This window comes from Brienomyrus brachyistius, chromosome 8 (genome assembly GCF_023856365.1).
Source record: "Brienomyrus brachyistius isolate T26 chromosome 8, BBRACH_0.4, whole genome shotgun sequence".
Taxonomy (NCBI): domain Eukaryota; kingdom Metazoa; phylum Chordata; class Actinopteri; order Osteoglossiformes; family Mormyridae; genus Brienomyrus; species Brienomyrus brachyistius.
Window position 1 is genome coordinate 1,354,637 of NC_064540.1, and position 12,163 is coordinate 1,366,799.

At 43.9% G+C, this 12,163-nt stretch overlaps 1 protein-coding gene across 1 annotated transcript in view; it reads left to right on the forward strand.

The window, feature by feature from the left end:
* The window catches only part of raly (RALY heterogeneous nuclear ribonucleoprotein), a 63,331-nt gene that overhangs the window by 42,830 nt on the left and 8,338 nt on the right, over positions 1 to 12,163 (forward strand). The window contains exon 3 of the mRNA XM_049022938.1: positions 10,120 to 10,405. Within this exon, the coding sequence (XP_048878895.1) occupies positions 10,150 to 10,405 (256 nt within the window). The 5' untranslated portion in view covers positions 10,120 to 10,149. The remainder of the gene's footprint in view (positions 1 to 10,119; positions 10,406 to 12,163) is intronic.

The following is a 12,163-nucleotide window of genomic DNA, read 5'->3' on the forward strand; positions in this document are numbered from 1 at the left end:
CCACACACAGCACGTGTGTCTATGGACTGTCTGCGTCATGTTGAGGTTCTCCGTGACCAGCCAGGTCCCCCGATCTTTCCCCAGTCGAACCTGTGTGGGACCATGTGTCAACTCAGACCCAGAGCCAGTCTGCAGGATCTCGAGGGCCAGTTACAGCAGCTGTGGGGCGACTTGCTGCAGGAGAGGATGCAACAGCTGTACGACTCGCTTCCACATCGTATTGCCACATGTATCTAGGCCCGGGGGGTGGGTTACCGCACCCTACTGACATGGGACCCGCAGTGTGCCCATACTGCCAACTCTGTTGTCCGTTTTATCCGATATTATATGCGATGCAGTCAGGTGACCTTTCAGCAAGTACAGATGCATTTCATTTCCACCACTCTGTCTGGATGCTTAACCTGTTTTTTGTCTATTCTTTCTTCCGTTAAGCGATGATCAGCTTTTCCCACACTGCTAGTGACCAAAAAAGCGACTGCATGTGACAGAACAACCACCGTGGATTTACTTTGGTCAGTGTAGGTCCACTACACCATGTTCGGAAGAATGAAAAATGACAGGAAGGTAAACCATCCCACCGCTCCCTTCAGCAGATCTTGTGTATCAGCCGTGAGAGTTCGAAATCCAGCCAAGGATAATGAACCACTTCTTTACCGTGCCAAAGAGAGGCAGATGCAGGCGGGCGGTGGGGCTTCATGGGGGGGGGGGAGGTCGCTGGTGCTTGCAAAGCATGCGTGGGCCACGCTGGCTGCCACTTTGCAAGTGTGGGTGGCTGCAGGAGCAAATTGGTCTCTAGGAAGCTCTTCTCTTAAAATTGGAATTGACAGCAGGTGACACTCGCAAGCTCATTAGATTTCCCCTGACAGAAGCACCTCCCATTGTATCTGGCTCTTTATTGGCGAGGGATTAAACACGGCATCTACCTTTATTCGGCACTCCTCATGTTGGACTCATACCTCCGGACCTTACTGACCGAGCGACCCACAGCCCATCGCTTCCCCCCATTTTTAGCGTAATCTGCTATTCATTTAACGTCAGTTTATGCTCATTTAATGACACTTTAGACCTGTAAATCACCGGGCTCGTTAGCTCAGTCGTCTCGCGGAAAGGGTCACGGATTCTGTGGAATTTGGAAGAGTCCCCCCCCCCACACACTTTGCTGACTTTGGGTTTTTATCATCCCTCGTAAATCGCTTCGGGTCGCGAGGATGTGCATGGGCCAGCCGCAACACAGCTCTTTCTCCCACCCTCCTGGGAAAACCTGGCATCTCTGGCATGCCGCCTTCCAGTGGGGGTCAGCTGTTTATGGGGGGGGGGGGGGGGGTGCCGGATGGAGAGACCTAATGAACAAAGTATTGATTTCCCATAAAAGAGGTTTAATCAAACTCCCCTGACACATCCAGAGGGACAGAGCTAGGCCGCAGGACCAAATTAGACTTCATATACCATCTATTTTTCAGCTGTGGGGATGAATGGACCTGCCCCCACAGATAGATGAAAGCTTCTGTACCTCATTCATCATTGGAGAACAAGCAAAGGAAGGCAACATGATTGAGGGGGGGTGCTGAAATACCGACTCCTAACCAATAGTTGGCATGAGTCAGGCCGCGCCCCCTCCTTCCTCTCACATTAATGGTCGCTGGCTGATACATGTTCTCCAGAATGGCGAAAGTCTGTAAAACTTGTCATAGAGACAAACTAATCAGAAGACCCCGGTTCAGTGCTAATGCAAGCTAGAGGCACATTTTTCCATGTAAGATAATTAAGAATGCTAGCTATTTAGCTGCTTTTGCGGTAGCTTGTTCTACCATGGTGACCTCTGGTTCCTTTGGATGCTGGGAAATCAAGGGTCTTGTTAAGCCATTAGGAACTGCATGCTGACAACTGGGTTGTAAATGTAATGAATGACGATTACTAGGTCGAGATGGGAGTTTGAGCTCCGCTGACATAATGCGGCGTTCTGCACCTCCTCCACCGCTGTATGATAAAGCAAATTGCACAATAACATTCGCTGTCAAGCATATTTACGATCATGGTGGGTCCCTATGACAAACATGCAGCACGCTGTCGGATTTAGCGGTGTTATTTCAGCGCAGCTAATAGGGTTACCAAGAGACTCGTTGGCTCAGAAGCTGACTGCCTCACGATAGGCAGGGCACCATGCTTCCCGGTGAAAAAGGCGTGTTTATAAGCCTTTGTGTTTTATCACTTGTGTAAGAGGTCATGGTCCCGGCTGCTCAGAATAAATAAGTGGGTAAAGCAGCCAAGAATACTTTTACTTTTTCAAGAACACTGCCATGACATTAGGCCCTGTGATGGACTGGAATCCCATCCTGGGTGTCTTATGCATATATGCTGGGGTAGGATCAGCTGTACTTGATGTGGATGTGAAAGTGGTTTTAGGTGGATGGATGGATTTGACAAGCATATCACAAGCCTTTCACCACAGTTTGTCATTCCAGTGAAAGGCTGTGTGTGTGGTTATGGAAACTGCCTGGAAATAGGGTACATGGAGGATTACAGCATATTTGACCTTTAGCAGAAGCATGGGAGGGGGGGCTATGGTAATCAGTCACTTATGGTAAATTTACCTGTGACTTACTGACCTCTGGAATAGTGCCTGGTTAAAAAAAGGACGGCACTTTCTTTTTCCATGTCGAAATGAGGATAAACAGAATTTTTGTAAGACAGGATAGTTCATGCATCCCCAAGGGTTATGCAGGCACTGGGGCATCTGCTATATTTACTAACTGATCCAGCCAAGGAAGGTGTGAGCTAAACTCCCATAATGCCAGGGAGCAAAAGCCATTGTAATGCAAAGGGCGCGATACTGGCAAGAAATACAGGTAACTGCCAGAATTTTTAAAATATGTGAAAGAATGAGTCAGTGTAGTGTATTTCGGGCAGGTACACGAGGGGCGAGAGCTGTTTCATGTTTAGTGGGGGCTTCATTTGGATGGACTTTGGATAGAACCAAATTTGCTGATATAGATAATAGCTCGAGGATTGGCCTGGAAGTTTGTGTAGAAGGTATCGTCAGCTAGGTGCAAGCGTGCATGAAGGCAAATACTCCTCAACCACAATGTCCATTCATAAAATCAGTCAGTCTGTCGGTCTAGACCTGGCGTGCCCGCACTTTTTCAGCTTACGAGCTACTTATAAATATAAAGTCAAAATGATCTACCTACTATAAAAATGCTAAACATATATTTATGTATAAAAATATTGAGTATTCTTTATTATTATTATTATTATTATTATTATTATTGCTATTATTATTATTATTGCTATTATTATTATTAATTTGTCTTTGGGATAAATAAAGTATTTTTGAATTGAACTGGGATTTTAGTTCCTTCACCTTTCTCTTTCTCAGCTCGCTTTTCGGAGTTAATGTCGTAGTTTTTATGAACAGTCCGAAAATGCCGCTCCACGTTTCCCGTCTTCGGAATAGCAATGGTAGACTGACAGATGAGGCAAACGCACTTCGAATATGACATGGTGAAAAAAATATACTCCTCCTCTCATTCCGTATGGAAGTGCTGTAGGTTTTTGGCTTCTTACGTGGTCCGGCTTCCCATTCATTTTTATACCCTTTCTTAAGTTTAGTAGAAATTAATTGGCTGCTAACTAGGCGACTCGGTAGCTTTCTAGAGTTTTGCAGCAGCTGGCGCCGTTGAACGCGTCATCCATCCTCTATTTTTTTTTTATGCCATACGATCTACCCACTCTACCTTTGCGATCGACCAGTAGATCGCGATCGACGTATTGGGCACCCCTGCTCTAGAACATAAGTAGACAGACTGCTCTACAGTCAGTGCATAAGTATTATCATATTTGTATTAGTAAATAAAATAAAGGGATTTTTTTGTGGAGAAATGGCTTCCTATGCCCTCAGTATAGTTTCAGACATTTCCAGCAGCCCAGCACACCACTAAGAAGTTGGTGTTTTCTGCATTTAGCCGGTCACCTGTTCTTTTGTCTTTCTAACATAATCTTGTAAAATTACTAAATACACTCTGGAAATTAGACCTTAGACATTCATTGGGCAGATTTACTGCCACTAGGGAATGTTCTCTGCACCACACTCGGACAAATCATATTGTTACAAGCCAGTCACTCGCCTGTACATCTCCTCTTGCTTTTTGACGTGTCCAGTCAGGGTTGTGGTGATCTGCAGTGTCCTCCCACCGAAAGGGGCAGGGTAATGCACATATTACACACCAGCATATCTTTAAAAAAACACACACAGAGACTCAAGTAATCATTGAGGGCATGCACTATGGTTTGCAGGTGAGAAGGACATACTGTACCCAAGTCTTCTTTTAAAAAAGGAAACAAAATGAGTGCATTACTCACATGCTTTTGAGTCTCTGCATGAATGAATGAATGAATGAATGAAGATAATGTGGAGGCTGGCTGTGCTTGAAGTACCATGTTTTCCATTGCTAAGAATAATTTTGTGCACCATTGCCTGCACTTTTTTGTAAGCTTGTATTATCCAGCATTAGATACACAGTCACTTTTCTTGTTAAGGTTAAAAGCATTGCAGGTCCCTGTCATTCTGGGCAATAAAACACTCATTTGCAGCTCACTACCCCACTGCACTCAGTCATCTGCTAGCATATTTTCTCCCAAAAATGCAAAACTATGGATAATGGTCCTGTTTATTATTTTGCTATCGCCGTATAATGAATAATTTCATTTAATTCCAGGCTCCCAAGTTTCTATTTTTATATGTGTGAAGCACAAAAAAAGGTTCAAAAATAATGGGCCCAAAAAAAAGAAAATCTTTCGGAAATCAAGTGAGCTTCTGTTTTCTGGAGAAAGTAAAGCCATATATCATAAATTATGGTTCTATGAACACTTTGAAAGCTTCAAGGTATTCCATTCCAAGAACACCTGCCAGTATTTCTGTGCATTTGCACCACCAGATGGTTTTATATAAGTCATAAAGCTTTATTTATTGACGGCTCATTATTTTGAAATGACAACAGAACACAAGCTGAAGCCCTGATTGAACCAAATTCACTTGTATTATTTGGCCCCCAAACCCACAGGGTTTGTGTTTCACTTGGCATTTTCCCTGCCTGTGCACATGCGCACACACGCTTGTGCACGTGTCTGCCAGTCCCGTCCTCCTGCCGACTCCCTGCAGATGCCTGACGGTGATGTTCTTCTGCAGATTAAACACAGTGGGCTGGTCACTGATTGGGGAGATCTGGCACCGTGGAAGCTGGATAAAGACAGATAACCGGAGGAGAGCTGGAAATGGTTGGAGAGGACAGGACTCAAGCAGACTACCATCCTTTGCACTTCAAATGAACTCTGCCTTCACTGCAGTGAGAGGGGGAGAGAGAGAGAGAGAGAGAGGCTGGTGCTCACTGACCATCTTAATGTGAATTTAAGGAAGCCAATCTGCTCCTTGAGTGACAATAAACAGCAGCATTTTTGTTAGTCTTAAAAATCAGTGTGCGTACGATCAAAATGAAGACTGATGATCCAAGGTTAACTGAATAGTTGATTTTCCAAAAATTTTACCCAAGAACGTGACAAATCAAAATGTATTTTTTCACAGATATATAAAAGAGGTCTTAATGCCTATTTCGAATGTGACAAGTAAACAGGACAGTAACAGAATAGACAGAATTGACATGCATACCTGTATTCTGTAAGTTGAAGTGTTCTTAAACATGTATTTTTGGCACAATTCGCTTGTATCCTTTCGTTTGACCTGAGGGATACCAGGTACTGAGATGCGAGCCGAGTCCACATGTGGAACCAGATGCGTGAGGTGCTGCGGTGTAGCAAACCCAGAGGACTCCTGGTGCGGCTCTGAGTCAGCAAAGAGCGAGGGCTAACAAGGCCGTAATTCCCAGCAACAGAGAGGAAAAAACTCTCTGGCTCAATTCCAAAGCTCTCTGTGATGGACAGTGACCTTCAAAGCATTCGTGCTGTCATTGCGTCCTGCTGATGTCATCACGTCCCGCTAATGACAGTGCAAATAACACCACAGAGATGAGTAATAAGCACCATACTCACATCTGACAAGGCAGTATGGCATGTTGCCATTGGTTGTTCAACCTCCCCATTGGGGATGAATAAAAATGACCTCATTATTACATGGTCAGTCAGCTTACGGCTACCTCAGGGGCCATGCAAACATCCTTTGAACATTTGTAAGGCTGGACTCAGGTGGAAGTCATAGATTAAAGCACACATCTGTCGCAAGGTTACAAATCTGCATCCCATACATCTGATATTTAAAAATTCTTGCAAAATACATTAAAATCTTGAGTTCTTAGAGCTAAATGTGTTCCTGTATGATATAGCTAGCTGTGGCTCTTATAACTGTCCATATCTCTGCTTGCTGTTATTTTCTGACTCTTTCTGTCTGTCGATAGCAGCCCTAACCCGTCCCTTTCCAGTCCTGTGTTGAGGAACAAGGCACTTCATACAACCCCCATACATGACAGCAACTCATCCGTCTGACGAGTGACACAGATACAGAGAAACAAGTCGGTAGACATGGAATGGGGGGGGGGGGGGAGGGAATCAGAATGGAGGAAATTACTAAGACATAGTGAGAGAACAATTCGCTCTCCTGCATTTTGCAAGCATCAGAAAATAAAGTCTGGGCAATCAATGGCTTCCCAGTGGCATCCTTGCGATGCATCATCTTCCACATCCCACGCAGTTAGCTAGACCCAATATTTTCTGTGCTTAAATATGGATATAACAGTATCCAGCAACACAACACAGCTGCCCCAGCCGGGAACATAAGTACTTTATCCATATCTACACACAAAGTGGCTTTCTGTAATTCTTCGCCGTCTCTCGCCAATTTAAAAAAACAACGCAGCAGCAGGCAATGTCAATGTAGTGTGTGTTTGGGGGGGGGCTGTAATTCAGATCTACTTCATTGACATTCATTTCTAACGGGACGGCTTGTGTAATCCTGTCCTTTGTGTTTCCTCACGCTGTTCCCGTGATTCAATTCTGCTGGCGAACTCAGTAAGCAGCTGGTGTCTGAGGCCATCTTCCGCACATCTGTCGACGGCCGGGGCTGACTCGCGTGTTTATCCGTGTGTGTGTGAGCGTGTGCGTGTCAGGGCAGTGTTAGATATGCGGTTACGGTGTGCCGGGTACATGTCACCTACGCTGTTACGTGAAATGGAGTCATTTAACAAAAGGGGTTAGACAGGACTATAATAACAACATACACTGATACATGAAAGCTGTGTTAATACAGAAATACGGCCTTATGTTTGATTATAGAGAGATACAGGTGTGCAGGTAGGTGTAAAAATAGGAGACAGAGGTGGCAGCCACTTCAAAACCTCAAAAAATATCTGTACTTATAAAATCATCAGACTCCTATGTTTGTTTGAATTCAGTTACAAGTTTTCATTTTAAACATAAGAATATGTTTGCGTCTAGGCCTGTCACCATAACAAATTTTGCTGGACGATAAATTGTCCCAGGAATTATTGCGACAAACAATAATATTGTCGTTGTGAGACCATTTTCAACTGATGTAATGATGATGGCATATTAATGCAGGTACACCCTTTCAACGTTCAATAAACTTTCAACGATCAAAAAAAATTCTAAAAAACATTTAACACTGGGTCTGAAGGACATTTTTAATATCCAAAATAAATAAACATGACAACCAAAAACAATAGAAAAAACGGACTCTCAGTCTCTGTTAACAAAAAATGCACAAACACAACCAAAAACAATAAATGAAATGGATTATGAAGTCTCTGTAAACAAAATCACCCTTAAAATGTTAAACATTAGACTCAGACAGGGAAAACAGGCAAAACTGCCAGTTAGGACCTTTGTAAACAAAAAGTTCTAACAACAAGACCATGCAGCTGGCAAGTAGCCTAACGGGCTCTCTGCACATCAAGCAGTGACGTCATATCCGCCAGTGTGAAATACGGCTCACTCGCTTCCGGTTTGAGTAACTATGAGCGAAAGAAAGGATAAACTTGTGTTTCAGAAGCTAAAGAGACAATAATAATAATTTCCTCAAAATACAGTCGTGTTTTAAGTTTCCACGCACACCTCTGGGAAATTCGGCAAATCCAACATTTATACTCACAATTCATATAATTTATTGCCACATTTTACTTTACCGATTATAGTGAACACATCTACTTGGGCGAAATTGATCATTATAATCGGATCCATTATAATTTGTATCCATGGACAAGGCAAACATCTTAAAGCCCTTCTCTAATTTACTCTGTGCTTTGGAGAAGGATTTACAAAAGCGATATACGTCGTTGATCATAAGTTTGGGCAAGTCCTGTAAACAGCATGTATAAACCAATGCCATTTTTCAAAGACCGGAAATGAGCGAGCCGCATTTCCATGAACGCGGAAGCAGACGTGCAAAGAGCCCACTGACACAAGAGTTCACGCCTCATTACTAGTGATGTGTCGTTCGCGAACGAGACTGCTCTTTGAGCTGACTCTTTTTAGTGAACGATGGGAGCCGGCTCCTGTTAATGAGCCGTTTTATTAATGTTTATAGAATTGTCCGGGTTTTTGAGCTGCCTAAACATTAAGGACGACAGTGGCCGGAATACGTTGTCTTCCGAAAATGCCCGCCCACGAGAAGGCGTCTTATTTTTAATAAGCTCAAATCAGGTCAAGCTAATCAGCATCAGGTGATTAGAGAGGAGTCGGGTTTTTTAAAAGTAACCGTTTAGGAGCCAAAATAGCCGATATTCTCATTTGGTAGAGAGAGGCACGAGGAAAGCAAACAAGCATGCAAATGAAAATTATCGCGGCTGGAAAAATTATCGACCTCATTTTAATTATCGCGCAATTAATTGATTTATCGTTTATCGCGACAGGCCTATTTGTGTCACTCCATGACTAATATGTATGAATTGTGTGCTTTACTGCTTAAATAATTGCATTTCTTTTTGCAATTTAGCATATTATGTGCTGAAATAACCTGTTCTTAGAGTGTGGTGTCCCTTTTGTTTCCATGGATGGTTAAATTACTGACACTTACTGAAAGTGTCATTGTGTATCCAGCTGTCTCTGAAATAGCTGTCATCATTCATGCTGGAATTGTTAGGATGCATGTGCTTCACTCTCTGCTGTGGTAGTTCTGGGCAGGTCTGGGGTGGGAGTGTCTTCCACTGGTGGTAATTGGCAGCGCACTCATACGTCAGAGGGCGACACCGAAAGAACAAATTCAAATGTGGAGGGATGGCTACTCTTCTCCTTAAGAAGTGGCAGTGTGTGACTCTGCATGCAAGACACTGTGCCAGTGATAAGAAGGCTCACTGTGCTCTCTGACGCTGCTGTTGATGACATGCAGGACACTGTGCCAGTGATCGGAAGGCTCACTGTGCTCTATGACGCTGCTGTTGATGACATGCAGGACACTGTGCCAGTGATCGAAAGGCTCACTGTTCTCTGTGACACTGCTGTTCTTGACACCCAGGACACTGTGCCAGTGACAGGAAGGGTCACTGTGCTCTCTGATGCTTCTGTTGATGACATGAAAAGAGCAGGAAAAAAAAGAAACAGGAAATTATGGGAGATGATGATTGGAGAACCATGGGGGGTTGAGCCAATTTAGACTGAGCCTCAGGTTTTATTCAAAACCCCAGGACTGTGGTTTGGAAATTCCAGCTGGCTGTTCAGTTCCTATAGGACTTCTGGCTCATCACTTGGCTTTTGCCCCAAGCCCAAACGGTCTTGGGGCTGCCACCTCCAGAAAGGAAGTGAACGGATATCAAGGCACTTCAATGTGCATGAGCATGCAGGGTGCATTAGGTAGGGGACGGCACTTGGGGGATAACTGCATCCTGACTTGATTTCACAGCATCACATGCTGTTTTTACACCCAGTGTGTTAGCATTATGCAACCTTTCCAGTCCCTTGTTACCCCTGTTCCAAAATTTTGAAACGTGTTACTGGCATCAAATTCAAATTGAGCATATATTGGTCAAAAAACAATAACATTTCTCAGTTTTAGCATTTGATATGTCGTCCTTGTTCTATTATCAAACAAATGCAGGTTTATATGACTTGTAAAGTTGTACAATTCACACAGCGTCCTAACTTCTTCATCTTCTTTTATAGAGTTTTTTTTTTGTTTTAATAAACGAGAAGATGTCCCTGAAAGTCCAGACCAGCAACATCACCAACAAGAATGACCCCAAGTCCATCAACTCGCGCGTCTTCATTGGGAACCTCAACACAGCCGTGGTGAAGAAGTCGGACGTGGAATCCATCTTCTCCAAGTACGGCCGGGTGCTGGGCTGCTCCGTCCACAAGGGCTACGCCTTCGTCCAGTATGCCAGTGAGAGACACGCCCGGGGTGCCGTGATTGGAGAGAATGGCCGTGTCCTTGCAGGACAAACATTAGGTACAACCTGGCATCTTCTCCCTGTGGCATTTCTACCCAATCTGCAATGTTTCAGTCTGTCTCGCTCTCAAAAATAAACATCATTTTCTACTAGCCAATTAGTGATGATTTCAGTTTTCTAAATCCCGAATCACTTACATAGCTATTTTACATTTATAATAAGCTGAAGAAAAAATTTAGAAGCAGCACCAGATTCTACCAGGCAACGCGTCGTCTCTGATTGTGTCGCTGGCGTGATGTCACTGAAGTGTAAATCAAGCTTAAAATTGTTATTTACAGGGTTACCGTATAATTTATAATTTCTTAGGAGTAGCGATTGATGGCAGGAAAATGCATTAATAATAACTGTGTCAGGCTGTTAATTAAGTTTTAAAATCTTGAGAAAAGTGACGGAGTGCTATGCTCGGTTTGCCCTGCGCTTTGAGCTCATCTTCTTCTCACACACACTGAAAGGGTCCCATTCGCTGCTCGTTTCACCACTTCCCTCTTTCACCGACCCCATCAGCCCAACCCCTGCCCCGCTCTTCCACCATGCAGGCCCTTTTCAAGGTTTTCAACAGGCTTTCACTTCATACCAAGGCACCTGCATGTGCACGCTAGCTCAATTCTCTCTTCTTTGTTGAGAGAGCTGGATCTCAAGATTTGCCCGTTTTCAATGCACATTTACTAAAAGAACCAGGCCACTAATATGACTGAAGTACTAGAAAAACGATAAAGGTCCCATTATTATACATCTCTTCATCTTCTGCGAGCTACCTGCCGTGAGAGCGAGCCGAAGGAATTGCAATTTCAAATGTATTTATTTTTGCTCAATGGCATTAATCTTAAAACCAAAGTGATTAATCAACAATATTACACAGCGTCATTTACATACGGTATAATAGTAAGTGTAAAGAAAATACACAGGTTTAGTGGCTGAGGTCTGTCTCTCTCTGCGATTAAAAGGCCGCTTTGCAGATGCTATGTCCAATCATTGCTGTAATGCTGAAATGTGGCCAGGGGCCCATGCAAGGCGAATGAAATAGAGCAAAATTCGTCAAGTCTGAGGAGCCATTTTTTATTTTTTTTTACTTGTAATCTGCTTTCCGTTGAATAAAAACAAGCCATACCTAGTCTGACATTTTGAGTCGTTGGATGTATGTCAAATTTCCACATCTTCACTTTCGGATAATCCACAAACGATTTGAATAAATTAAGTATGATGAGAGGGGCGGCATGGTGGTGCAGTGGTTAGCACTGTTGCCTCACACCTCTGGGACCTGGGTTCGAGTCTCCGCCTGGGTTACGTGTGTAGAGTATGCATGTTCTCCCCATGTCGTCGTGGGGTTTTCTCCGGGTACTCCGGTTTCCCCCCACAGTCCAAAATCATGCTGAGGCTAATTGGAGTTACTAAATTGCCCGTAGGTGTGCATGTGTGAATGAATGGTGTGTGAGTGTGTCCTGCAATGGGCTGGCCCCCCATCCTGGGTTGTTCCCTGCTTCGTGCCCATTGCTTCCGGGATAGGCTCCGGACCCCCCGCGACCCAGTAGGATAAGCGGTTTGGAAAATGGATGGATGGTTTTGGTTACAGTGAGACTCCTAAATTATCCTTGTACCCACCTTAAGCCACTTCATCCCAAAGTCCAGTTTTTCCTTTGGTACAGGTAGCTGGCAAAGGACGTAACCTAACCAAGGGGGTCAATGTGTGTTGTACTACAAGGTCGGTGTGACCAGGATCAGAAAAAATCAGGACAATTCTTCCAGATTGCCTTTACCTG